Source organism: Pseudophryne corroboree, chromosome 3 (assembly GCF_028390025.1).
Source record: "Pseudophryne corroboree isolate aPseCor3 chromosome 3, aPseCor3.hap2, whole genome shotgun sequence".
Taxonomy (NCBI): domain Eukaryota; kingdom Metazoa; phylum Chordata; class Amphibia; order Anura; family Myobatrachidae; genus Pseudophryne; species Pseudophryne corroboree.
In genome coordinates this window covers 378,852,498-378,866,509 of record NC_086446.1, presented here as the reverse complement: position 1 = coordinate 378,866,509, position 14,012 = coordinate 378,852,498, and the positions used below count along the sequence as shown (strand labels likewise).

At 46.7% G+C, this 14,012-nt stretch overlaps 1 protein-coding gene across 1 annotated transcript in view; it reads right to left on the bottom strand.

Annotated features, from left to right (window-relative positions):
* Positions 1–12,550: 12,550 nt before the first annotated feature.
* CCDC103 (coiled-coil domain containing 103) overlaps positions 12,551–14,012 on the bottom strand; it is a 132,363-nt gene continuing 130,901 nt past the window's right edge. Inside the window, exon 4 of the mRNA XM_063959979.1 lies at positions 12,551–13,500. Coding sequence (XP_063816049.1) covers positions 13,102–13,500 — 399 coding nt within the window. The 3' untranslated portion in view covers positions 12,551–13,101. The remainder of the gene's footprint in view (positions 13,501–14,012) is intronic.

Genomic DNA, 14,012 nt, shown 5'->3' with positions numbered 1-14,012 from the left:
ATGACGGAGAGTTAGGTAAGCATAAAGAACAAGGGTGGTGGCGGACAAGCATTCTGGACTACATCAGAAGATCGGTGTCACACAGGGCCAGGCAGAGGATCATCTCCAGCCCGCAGCAACCAGACGGTAGGCTCCCAGCCGGGAGAGAGGGGTGAGAGGTCAGACACACAGTTAGGATCCAGCAGCACTTCACCTTGGTAAAACCTGTTTAACCACCTTCTGACGCTTGAACCTATCTGGTTTCTTAGGAGGCACGGATGGCTCGGGGTCATCCGTAATCTGCAGAATTAACTTAATAGCCTCCAAAAGGTCAGGAACATCCACATGTGAACTACCCTCCCCATCAGCCGTATCTGAGTCAGAACCTGTGGGGTCAGTGTAAGTGCCGTCCTCATCAGACGAGGTGTCAGTGACAGCAGTGGATTGTAATGAGACGAGCGCTCGCTTAGAGGACCTCTTGGACTTAGGCGAGCGTTGGTCAGACTTTTTAGTAGTCAAGGACTGGTTCAACTTCTTTAAATGAGCAGATAAATCGTCCGCCCACGGCGGGTTAGCTGCAGGGCCCACATACGATTGTACCGGCAATGGGGGTCCCATAGGGGGTGTTAGTTTATGAACTAGCGTATGCAGAAGCGTGGAAAAAGCGGCCCACGGTGGGACAGTATGTGTCTCTGTTGCCACAGTCCCACTGGGGGGCAAGTAGCCCCCAGAACCAGAGCCCACAGCTGCTATATTCTCCTCATATGTGCCTGTGGCTTCAGCAACACCAGCAGTGTGTTCCGCCCCAGAACCGTTACCCTCAGAAGCAGACATGATATAACTTGCAGTATGAGGTAACACAGTACAATTATCAGCAGCACAATATCCCAAACCCAAACCCCTGCGCAGTGTAGTCAGCACTAGCAGAGATAAAGGGAGATATGGTGACCAAATCACAGAGAAAAATACGTAATACAGTATATCTTTGTGAAAATCTTATATTAGATAACACCTGACGCACCAAGCCCCCTCAGGTTATAGAATATAGGGATAGCAAGTTGAGTGAAAGACACGAGATGGACAACACTCAGCTATCAAATGCACACACAGAAGGTCACAGTCTGTACAATGCAGAGGTTATTACAGACAATAATACTGCACTGGACTAGCTTACACAGCTATATAACAGTAGATATAACAGTACACAGTAAGAATTGGATGTATATCACAGGGTAATTGTACTATAAACCCCTGACTAAATGTACTCGTTCTTAACTATCACTGTCTAAAAAGGCAGGTAGAATACTTAAGTGTCATGTAAAGGCACAGCGCTGACAACCAGGTGGCTTTACATAGGAGGATTTGCCCAAGCAGTCCCAGGAACAGTGAGCTGAGGGATAATGGTGCCGCAGACACTGACAGGGAGTGAGGGAGAGACAGATATGCAGCTCCAGGATGGGAACACTTGCTAGAAATGGCGCCCTGGGGCTGGGGGAGGGGCTTCAGGTCTAAGCCTTATCCCCTCTGCTGGCAAAACCACAGGGTACTGTGGGCGATATAAGAAGTGGTTTAGAGAGAAAACCCGACCTGCGCCCATGCCCTGGTGATCTAGTGGGATCGCCTGTACTGCCACAGTGTCCACCACCAGCGCGCGCGGCCCGCCGCCCACTGACCACGCCGGATCTCGAAAAAGACCGTGTCCCGCGAGCGGGACCCACTTACCACCTCCCGAAGCCCGGCCACGTGATCCTGGAGAGCCCCAGCCGTGTGTGTCTAACGTGAAGAAAACCGGAGCCTCCGCTGTAGGTACCCGGCAACCAGGGCTCGGGAGTGTACAGCGCCGCTGGGGAGAGCTGGAGCTGCAGCAGTGAATGTCACAAGACATTTACCACCACTGCTGCCCTTGAAGTCTTCACTTTTTACCTCATAAAAAGCTTTTCTCAGGGCTGCTTGGAGCAGCACCAACTGACAAAAACTGAGCTCCTGTGCTGGGAGGCGGGGTGATATAGGAGGCGGCGCTGTGCATCCTGGGAACAGTCAAAGCTTTGAGTCTGTTGGTGCCTTGGATCAAGATCCTACTCTACACCCGATTGTCCAGACTTGTGGAGCCCAGTGTACCCCGCAGCAGAAATGTACATTTTTTTTTGATTACCTGTAGTCCTAATGTAGCACACTGGAGGGTGAACAGAATTAACCCCTGCACTGCCTGATGTGAATGTCCATCAGAATGCTCCCACTGACACACTTAGGAGATGGCTATGTGATACGGCTGCAGTGACATATATGTGATGTATACATATAGTGTATGATTGGCAGCATGTAACCAAGTGTCACAGCCTGCAATGAGCTCTGGCGGCAAAGAAAAAAGCTAGCTACATTCACACATGCTGCACTTTTTATACATTTCTGCTGTGTCACCATTTCCACACCCACATCCCCTTACAAAAAACACATACACTTTACACCTCTAACCATCTGCTCACCCCTCCACCACCTCACAGGAAGAGAGGGCTCAGACACTGAAAGTGCATGTATGTCCTGCTGCCACAAGGTCGTTTTTATCCACCTGGGAAAATATAGTATACATCCATATGGCGAGTGCAGATAACTTGTTTGCTATCTTGAGCACAAAAAAACAACATCACCACCTAATACTTCATTGGTGGGTCATGCACTACGAAATAACCAGTTCCCTTGTAGTGTCAAATGTAACTTATTACAGTAAATAGTTTCAGTAACCTGCTTTGCTTAATTCACATTTATCTTTAAACTAACTAGTAAAAATGACTTCACACATACACAAAATATATTTATATACCAGAGACAACATCCACTAAGTGGAATAAACTAATGATGAGTAATGTAGTTCTACCCCATTGTACACCATAGACTAATATTGCACATAACCAGTTACAGCTTACTTCTCTAGTATGTATGATCACAATATGTTTAACTTTTTCATGTTTTATTGCTAATTTAATAGAATCCAAAAGTATGGTGGTCACAATAATGATTTCTGTATTGTATTGTATAGCAGTCAGTAGAATACTTTCAGTATTTTATGGTGGTCACCAATATGCCCTATGTATTGTATAATGGTAACTGGGATACTTTCTGTATTGTATGGTGGTTACTGGGATGCTTTCTGTATTATATGGTGGTTACTGGGATGCTTTCTATATTGTATGGTGGCCAGCAGTGGTGGCTCCAGAGGTGGGGCGCATTCCAAAATTCAAATAGGAAGTGTACAATGCCACTTTACACAGCCAATTCAAATTGAATCCAAACTTCATCTTCCCCTGAAGCCAGCAATAGTAAACTCCTTTGTCACTGAGTTGTACAGAACGGATGTTCAGATACTTTCACTGGTTACTGTACACTCTCATAAAGTCCATAGTCCCAATGAGGTACTCTGGGCCTGATTTAGCTGTGGTCACAATGCTGACATTGTAGCAGCCACCCAAGTGAACAGAGACACCCACCAAAGCCATCACAACATTCTCAGCAACTGCGTCTCCATCACAACTGTGACACAGATGCGAGGAAAATCGACTCCTTGGGTTCCTCCACAGCAGCTCAGAATGGCTGTGGAAGCTGCAATGCTAATACAGGTTGAGTATCCCATATCCAAATATCCCGAAATACGGAATTTTTGGAGTGAGAGTGAGATAGTGAAACCTTTGTTTTCTGATGGCTCAATGTACACAAACTTTGTTTAATACAAAAAGTTATTAAAAATATTGTATTTACTGACCTTCAGGCTGTGTATATAAGGTGTATATGAAACATAAATGAATTGTGTGAATGTACACACACTTTCTTTAATGCACAAAGTTATTAAAAATATTGGCTAAAATGACCTTCAGGCTGTGTGTATAAGGTGTATATGAAACATAAATGCAATCTGTGCTTAGACTTAGGTCCCATCGCCATGATATCTCATTATGGTATGCAATTATTCCAAAATAAGGAAAAATCCCATATCCAAAATACCTCTGGTCCCAAGCATTTTGGATAAGGGATACTAAACCTGTACCAGGTTTTATGCATACGAGATCACAGTCGCACACCAAGATACGCCCAAAAATGGTTACGACACGCCTGCATTTTTGCAAACACTCCACATTACCTCCCCCAGTCTCTTCCTGTCAATCACTCTGTGACTAATTGCTAACTGCAAGCGGCATGACAAAGGTACCTTGGCACGTGCGCACTGCGGACGCAAGGCATGGGCAATCTACCGATAATTGAAGTTGTGACCACATATATAGGATGACCAAAGGCTGTATCAGAAAAGAGGGCCTGATCATTTTCAGCTCCAGGCCCATGTGGCCTTTAATCCAGCCCTGTCCAAGAGTCAAACCAGGACATGCTGTGGCTTGGGATAAGGATGACCAAAGGCAGTATCACACATCTGATTCAGGCCCTCTGTGTGATACTGCCTTTGGTCATCCTTATTTCAAGCCACGGTATGTCCTGGTTTGACTCTTGGACAGGGCTGAATTAAAGGCCTCGTGGGTCTGGAGTTAAAAATGATCAAGGGCAATCATTATGATGCTGTTATGATGATAGGCCGATTTTTATGTGGAGTCCTAGAGCTGTAGTCCCATCCTCCCCATTGCTCCTGGAATGCGCTGTTGTGGAAACGTGGTTAGATTAGTAATTAGTAGTTTCCACAACAGCGCAATCTAAGCAAACTGTTATTTTTGGTAGATGTCTAAATATTGACTGATTTGGCAACCATAGAAATAATAAGAATTTACTTACCGATAATTCTATTTCTCGTAGTCCGTAGTGGATGCTGGGAACTCCGTAAGGACCATGGGGATTAGCGGCTCCGCAGGAGACTGGGCACATCTAAAGAAAGCTTTAGGACTATCTGGTGTGCACTGGCTCCTCCCCCTATGACCCTCCTCCAAGCCTCAGTTAGGATACTGTGCCCGGACGAGCGTACACAATAAGGAAGGATTTTGAATCCCGGGTAAGACTCATACCAGCCACACCAATCACACCGTACAACTTGTGATATGAAACCCAGTTAACAGCATGATAACAGAGGAGCCTCTGAATAGATGACTCACAACAAGAACCCGATTAGTTAACAATAACTATGTACAAGTATTGCAGACAATCCGCACTTGGGATGGGCGCCCAGCATCCACTACGGACTAAGAGAAATAGAATTATCGGTAAGTAAATTCTTATTTTCTCTGACGTCCTAGTGGATGCTGGGAACTCCGTAAGGACCATGGGGATTATACCAAAGCTCCCAAACGGGCGGGAGAGTGCGGATGACTCTGCAGCACCGAATGAGAGAACTCCAGGTCCTCCTCAGCCAGGGTATCAAATTCGTAGAATTTTGCAAACGTGTTTGCCCCTGACCAAGTAGCTGCTCTGCAAAGTTGTAAAGCCGAGACCCCTCGGGCAGCCGCCCAAGATGAGCCCACCGTCCTTGTGGAATGGGCTTTTATTGATTTAGGCTGCGGTAATCCTACCGCAGAATGCGCCAGCTGAATAGTGCTACAAATCCAGCGCGCAATAGACTGCTTAGAAGCAGGAGCACCCAGCTTGTTGGGTGCCATCAGGATAAACAGCGAGTCAGTTTTCCTGACTCCAGCCGTCCTGGAAAAATAAAATTTTCAGGGCCCTGACTACGTCCAGCAACTTGGAATCCTCCAAGTCCCCAGTAGCCGCAGGCACCACAATAGGTTGGTTCAAGTGAAAACCTGAGACCACCTTCGGGAGAAACTGAGGACGAGTCCTCAACTCTGCCCTATCCATATAGAAAATCAGATAAGGCCTTTTACATGACAAAGCCGCCAATTCTGACACACGCCTGGCCAAGGCCAAGGCCAACAGCATGACCACTTTCCACGCGAGATACTTTAGCTTCATGGTTTTAAGTGGCTCAACCAATGCGACTTTAGGAAATCCAACACCACGTTGAGATCCAAAAAGTGCCACAGGAGGCACAAAAGGAGGCTGAATATGTAGTACTCCTTTAACCAAAGTCTGAACTTCAGGCAGTGAAGCCAGTTCTTTCTGGAAGAAAATCGACAGAGCCGAAATCTGGACCTTGATGGACCCCAATTTGAGGCCCAAACGTCACCCCTGCTTGCAGGAAGTGCAGGAATCGACATAGTTGAAATTCCTCCGTCGGGGCCTTCATGGCCTCCCACCAAGCAACAAATTTTCGCCAAACGCGGCGATAATGTCTTGCGGTGACATCCTTCCTGGCTATGATCAGGGTAGGGATGACTTCCTTCGGAATACCCTTTTCCTTTAGGATCCGGTGTTCTACCGCCATGCCGTCAAACGCAGCCGCGGTAAGTCTTGGAACAGACAGGGTCCCTGCTGCAGCAGGTCTTGTCTGAGCAGCAGAGGCCAAGGGTCCTCTGCCAGCATCTCTTGAAGTTCCGGGTACCAAGCTCTTCATGGCCAATCCGGAACCCAGAGTATGGTTTTCACTCCTCGCCTTCTTATTATTCTCAGTACCTTGGGTATGAGAGGTAGAGGAGGAGACACATAAACCGACTGGTACACCCACGGTGTCACTAGAGCGTCCCCAGCGATCGCCTGAGGGTCCCTTGACCTGGCGCAATATCTTTTCAACTTCTTGTCGAGGCGGGACGCCATCATGTCCACCCGTGGTCATTCCCAACGGTTTACCCGCATTTGTAAAACTTCTGGATGAAGTCCCCATTCTCCTGGGTGTAGGTCGCCCATCGGAGAATCCTTGTGGCTTCTGCCATCGCCATCCTGCTTCTTGTGCCGCCCCGTCTGTTTACATGGGCGACCGCCGTGATGTCGTCTGATTGGATCAGTACCGGCTGGTTCTGAAGCAGGGGCCTTGCTTGGCTTAGGGCATTGTAAATGGCCCTTAGCTGCAGAATATTTATGTGAAGCGAAATCTCCTTGGAAATTTCTTCCCTGTGTGACTGCACCCCAGCCCCGAAGGCTGGCATCCGTGGTCACCAGGACCCAGTCCTGTATTCCGAATCTGCGGCCCTCTAGTAGATGAGCCCTCTGCAGCCACCACAGCAGCGACACCCTGTTTCTTGCTGACAGGGTTATCCGCTGTTGTATCTGTAGATGGGACCCGGACCATTAGTCCCACAGGTCCCACTGGAACGTCCTTGCGTGGAGTCTTCCGAATGGAATTATGCTTCGTACGAAGCTACCATTTTTCCCAGGACTCGTGTGCATTGATGTACCGACACCTGTCCTGGTTTTAGGATGTCTCTGACTAGAGATGACAACTCCTCGGCTTTTTCCACTGGAAGAAACACTCTTTTCTGGTCTGCGTTCAGAAACATTCCCAGGAACAGAAGACGTGTCGTCGGGACCAGCTGTGACTTTGGAATATTGAGAATCCAGTCGTGCTGTTGTAGCACTTCCCGAGAGAGTGCTACCCCCACTACCAACTGTTCTTTGGACCTCGCCTTTATCAGGAGATCGTCCAAGTACGGGATAATAAAAACTTCCTTCTTGCGAAGGAGTATCATCACTTCGGCCATTACCTAGGTAAAGACCTTCGGAGCCGTGGACAACTCCAACGGCCGCGTCTGGAACTGATAGTGACAGTCCTGTACCACATATCTGAGGTACTCCTGGTGAGGGGGGTAAATGGGGACATGCAGGTACGCATCCTTGATGTCCAGGGAGACCCTGTAATCCCCCTCGTCCAGGCTCGTAATAACCGCCCTGAGCGATTCCATCTTGAACTTGAATCTTCTGATATAAAAGTTCAAGTATTTTAATTTCAAGATGGGTCTCACCGAACCGTTGCGGTACCACAACCACTGTGGAATAGTAACCCCTTCCTTGCTGAAGGAGGGGCACCTTGACAATCACTTGTTGTGATTATAGTGTTGAATATCCACCAACACCGTCTCCCTGGCAGAGGGAGGTGCCGGTAAGGCAGATTTTAGGAAACGGCGGGGGGAAGAACGTCTCGAACTCCAGCCTGTACCCCTGAGATACTACTTGAAGGACCCAGGGATCCATGTGAGAGAGCCCACTGTCCGCTGAAATATCTGAGACGGGCCCCCACCGTACCCGGGTCCGCCTGAGCAGCCCCAGCACCATGCTGTGGACCTACCGGACGCAGGGAGGACTTCTGCTCTTGGGAACTAGCTGTGTGTTGCAGCTTTTTCCTCTACCTTTGCCTCTCGGCAGAAAGGATGAGCCTCTAGCCCTCTTGCTTTTCTGGGGCCGAAAGGACTGTACTTGATGATACGGTGCTTTCTTTGTTGTGGGGTAGCCTGTGGCAAAAAAATCAATTTCCCAGCAGTAGCTGTGGAAACGAGGTCTGAAAAACTATCCCCAAACAGTTTTACCCCCTTATAGGGCAACTTCCATGTGCCGATTCGAGTCGGCATCGCCTGACCATTGCCAAGTCCATAACCCCCGTCTGGCGGCAATGGACCTAGCGCTTATTTTTGATGCCAGCCGGCAAATATCCCTCTGTGCATCACGCATGTATAAGACCACGTCTGTTATATGCTCTATTTTCAGCAAAATATTGTCCCTATCCATAGTTATTTTCCGACAGGGAATCTGACCACGCAGCGGGAGCACTGCACATCCATGCCGAAGCAACGGCTGGTCGCAATATAATGCCCTAGTGTGTGACCATATCTTATAGGGTAACCTCCTGCTTTCTATCAGCAGGTTCCTTCAGGGCGGCCGTACCCGGAGACGGTAGTGCCACCTTTTCTGATAAGCGTGTAAGCGCTGTATCTACCCTATGGGGAGTTTCCCCGCGTGACCTATCCTCTCGCTGCCAATAACCGTTGTAGAAATTATCAATTTCTTACCGGGGGAAGACCACTCTTCCTCACACACCTCATTTAATTTCTCAGATGCAGGAAAAACTACTAATAGTTTTCTCTCACCAAACACAATACCCTTTTATGTGGTACCTGGGGTATAATCATAAATGTGTAATACATTTTTCATTGCCTCAATCCTGTAACGGGTGGACCTATTTGGAGGGTACACCAGTCTCATCGATGTCGACACTGGAGTCAGTATCCGTGTCGACATCTGTGTCTGTTATCTGAGGTAGCGGGCGATTTTAGAGCCCCCCATGACATTTGAGACGCTGGAACAGGCACAAGCTGAGTAGCCGGCTGTTCCGTGTCGTTGACCTTTTATGTAAGGAGTTGACACTTTCACGTAATCCTTCCATAAGTTCAACCACACCGGTGTCGACCCCGCAGGGGGTGACAACATATTTACAGGCATTCGCTCTGCCTCCACCTCATTATCCTCCACATACCTGTCGACACAGCCGTACCGACACACAGCACACACACAGGGAATGCTCTGATAGAGGACAGGACCCCACAAAGCCCTTTGGGGAGACAGAGGGAGAGTATGCCAGCACACACCAGGGCGCTATATATCACAGGGATAGCACCTATAAAAAAGTGTTTTCCCTTATAGCTGCATATATATTGTATACTGCGCCTAAATTGTGCCCCCCCCCTCTCTTTTTAACCCTTTCTGTAGTGTATTAACTGCAGGGGAGAGCCAGGGAGCTTCCCTCCAACGGAGCTGTGAGGGAAAAATGGCGCCAGTGTGCTGAAGGAGATAGCTCCGCCCCTTTTTCGCGGACTTTTCTCCCGCATTTTTATGGATTCTGGCAGGGGTTAATGTACATCCATATAGCCCTGGGGGTTATATGTGATGTATTTTTGCCAGCCAAGGTGTTAATATTGCTGCTCAGGGCGCCCCCCCCCAGCGCCCTGAACCCATCAGTGACCGCAGTGTGAGGTGTGCATGAGGAGCAATGGCGCACAGCTGCAGTGCTGTGCGCTACCTTGATGAAGACTGATGTCTTCTGCCGCCGATTTTCCGGACCTCTTCTTGCTTCTGGCTCTGTAAGGGGGCCGGCGGCGCGGCTCTGGGACCGGACTCCGAGGCTGGGCCTGTGTTCGATCCCTCTGGAGCTAATGGTGTCCAGTAGCCTAAGAAGCCCAAGCTGGCTGCAAGCAGGCAGGTTCGCTTCTTCTCCCCTTAGTCCCTCGATGCAGTGAACCTGTTGCCAGCAGGTCTCACTGAAAATAAAAACCTAAAACTAACTTTTATCTAAGAAGCTCAGGAGAGCCCCCTAGATTGCACCCTGCTCGGTCGGGCACAAAAATCTAACTGAGGCTTGGAGGAGGGTCATAGGGGGAGGAGCCAGTGCACACCAGATAGTCCTAAAGCTTTCTTTAGATGTGCCCAGTCTCCTGCGGAGCCGCTAATCCCCATGGTCCTTACGGAGTTCCCAGCTTCCACTAGGACGTCAGAGAAAACAATTTTATACCCCTAATATATTAGTGCTCGGAAGTGCAATACTCACATATGAAATATCCCAATTGTTTTCTCCATTGCTCCTGAACACCTAATGATCAGATGATCAGACTGCGGCCTACAGGATGAGTGGTGTATTTGAGTTGGTACCATGGGAAGCCAAGAATTACTATCAATTCATCACACTACTCTTCAGACTGTAGACCTTAGCTAGGACTTTGGTTTCGTACTTGCTTCAAGGAAACATGCAACTCCTGAACATGATCTATGGTCAACGATCAGAAATAAAAAAAAAATGTCAAGCTTGCTGGAACAGAATCTGATCGACATGGAGCCGCAGCATCCCAGGTGACACGATATTGTGAGTAAAGTCTTTGCTCTCCTCTCATCACAGTGATCACGTACGGTCCATAAAAATCCTGCTTCTCCTACTTGTCACATAATTAGTTCCCTGAATCTTTTTCTTGTGCCTTGAAGACAATTAGGCTGAACAATCGGATGCTGAACCTCTGCAGGGTATCATAGATACTATGGGGGAGATTCAATTCTTTTCACCCCTTTTCACACCCATTCTGTTTCTGCCCTCAGGGGCGTGGTATCATTATTTCAGCTTGCTACCTCCGGAGTAGGGAGGCACCCAACCCTTTACACAGCTAAACCTGATCACTATGGGCGCAATATGCGCAATAATGGAGATCATTTTAGAAGGAAATTGGGCGTGATATAACATTCATAGGGTGAGATTCAAATGTCATAACTATCAACTTGGGTTGCACCACTGACATCAGTGAGCACCCAGGTGAGCTCACCACCCATTGTCTATTGATAGTACCACACAGTACCTTTAAAGACATAAGGGGGTACTGAGGGGAGAGATGTGTGCTGAGCGATCTTAACACAGACCGCTCAGCACACATCTCTCCCCCCGCTCAGCACAGCGCGATGTGCTGGGGGGGGCGCTCACTTCACCCAGCGCTGAAGTGAGCGACCTGCTAGATTGAGCCTGCATGCAGGCTCAATCTAGCTCCGATGATAGCGATGGCCGTGCATCGCAATCGCTGGGGGGCATACACACGGCAGATCCGTGCTTAAACTCTAAGCAATCTAGTCAGATTATTTAGATTTTAAACACGGTTCTCTCTGTGTGTACCCCCCCTTTAGGAGTCTATTTACTAAGCCTTGAAGAGAGATAAAGTGGACGGAGATAAAGTACCAGCCAACCAACTCCCAACTGTAATATTTTAAACCCAGCCTGTAATATGACAGTTAGGAGCTGATTGGCCTCAAAGGGGTCAATCCAATCACCAGCAAAGGCGGCGAGTTGCAAACACAGACAACGGCACCGCAATTCGCTCTACCCCTCGTGGTCCGATCTTACCCTGACTCGTAGATATTTGTTAGGCTGCAAACAAAAATCCGCTAGCCCAGTGGTACTGTAAGTGTGGCATACAGACACATTTACACGCAACGTGATGAAGTCACAGGCAATTGGATTAAACCCAAAGTGCGGGAACAGGGAAGCATACAATTATGTCTCCTCCAGTTCATCACTTGTATTATCTATGCTGTTACTATAATGCAACAAACTGTTACTATATTGAAATGTTTCAGGCAGACATATCCATTAACATGTGATAAACTACATGTTATCTGTAAGAATTAATAATATTGGATCATAATTATCAGCATCTATTTGCTATATATTAATGCATGAGATAAGCGAGATTCTGGTGTACATGGAATGACGTAAATGCACTTACTGTAATCACGGTCCATGGACCACTTGTAATTATTCTTTTGTTCCTTTAGCAAGGGCAAGAAAACAGAACCTCCCATATGCTCAAAACAATATACATGCTTGGTGAATGCAAGTTTTTCAATAACCAGCAAAACCAATATGTACATATAAATCCATCTAATTCGTAATAACAGGGACTATTTGGAGGAGATATAGCACAGCCAATGGTCACAATTGGCTCAACACAATTTTGAACTCCAGCTCATGAAGTTCTTAAATTAGTATTGTGGCTGTGACGTAATTGTGATCAACTGAGTAAGTTCACCACAATTTGGGGTTTATTTTGCACTGGTTTGCTCCACGTAAACCATCCAGACTTTGTGTGACTGTTGGCCTCTACATGTCGGTGTGTACCCTGCATCTAATATTTTACATTGTCATAACATAGGTCCCACCCCGAGTCACTCACCAAACCACAGTAAATCTCTTTTCTACTTTTACCATAATTATATTATACACACGCATACATGCTTTACAAATGTGTATGTATATAATTATTCACATTGCTAGCAGTGTACTTTGTAAATGTCATGCAAAACATTTTGAAAGAAATATATTTGAGCATTTGTGAGATGACACTATTGCACATCAATCCTACAGGAATTCTCATTACAACACTCCAATATGTGTTGGACAGATATTGCTGATATTATAAAGGAGAAATCTGCCTCCAAGGCAGGAATGAAGGAAAGGCAAGCGCGTAACCAGGGGTCTAAGAAGTGACAAGGTACCAGCAAACTCTGCTCACCTGAATGCAAGGGCTAGATTTACTAACCAGTGGCTTTTGCAAGATGCTAATTCTCTGCAGTTTTGACCCCAAGATTTAAAATGAAAAGAGTATTAAATGAAAATCCAGGCGTGTTTTGCTTTTAATATTATTACTGTTTTCAATTTTGTGGTCGAAACGGATGAGAATCGGGTTGCAAAAGCCGTTGCTTAGTAAATCTAGCCCCATGACTGTTATTAACAAAGCTAGAAATATTCACAGTATTTTAAACTGAAGGAGATGACCACCTGTAAATTCATATACTGATCTTGTAAAGGGCCATTATTTGCTTTAGTTCCAGGTTCCTTTCAACACAGGTTTCCTTTTTGTCATTTACTGCATTCTGTAGCTTTACAAATAGTTCTTTGCAGCGTTCTTTCTCCAGGTCACTGAGGAAGAGGAGGCTGAGGTGGAAGCGTTGCGTCTCTGCCAGGCACTGCAAGATCACCATCACTTCCTCCAGATGGACGCTTTGGAAGTTCTCCTCCAACACAAAGAGAAATTCTCCTACGAGCCCAGAAGGCACTTCCATTTGGAATATACAGGATAATTTCTTGGCCCCGAAATGCACGAGAAAGTCATATCTTTCCTTCACATCTATCCTGCTCCAGTAACGGGTGAACTCAAATGCATTTTTGGGTTCTGACAGAGCTTCCTTAGATAAAGATCACAAACATGATTCATGTATTAATAAAAATGTAAATGCATGCATTATGTATATACAAATATCCTTTTTTTATACAAAGTTTTCCTCACTGCACATTTACATTTTTATAACTAGCCTAGTGTGATCATACTGCAGTTGCATTAACACATGTAGATTAGTCCCAAAGTGCTATAAAAATAGTCTACCGGGAAATCCTTTTCTCGTAGTCCGTAGAGGATGCTGGGGTCCATATTAGTACCATGGGGTATAGATGGGTCCACCGGAGCCATTGGCACTCTAATAGTTTAACAGTGTGGGCTAGCTCCTCCCTCTATGCCCCTTCTACCAGACTCAGTCTAGAAACTGTGTCCGAGGAGACAACATACTTCGAGAGAAGGAATTACACAGATAGTGGCGAGATTCATACCAGCTCACACAAACAAGGCAAACCCGGCAACCAAGCAGGAAAATTCAGCAATAGCTGAAAAACATTACTGAACCAAGTAATAACACAGTACTTA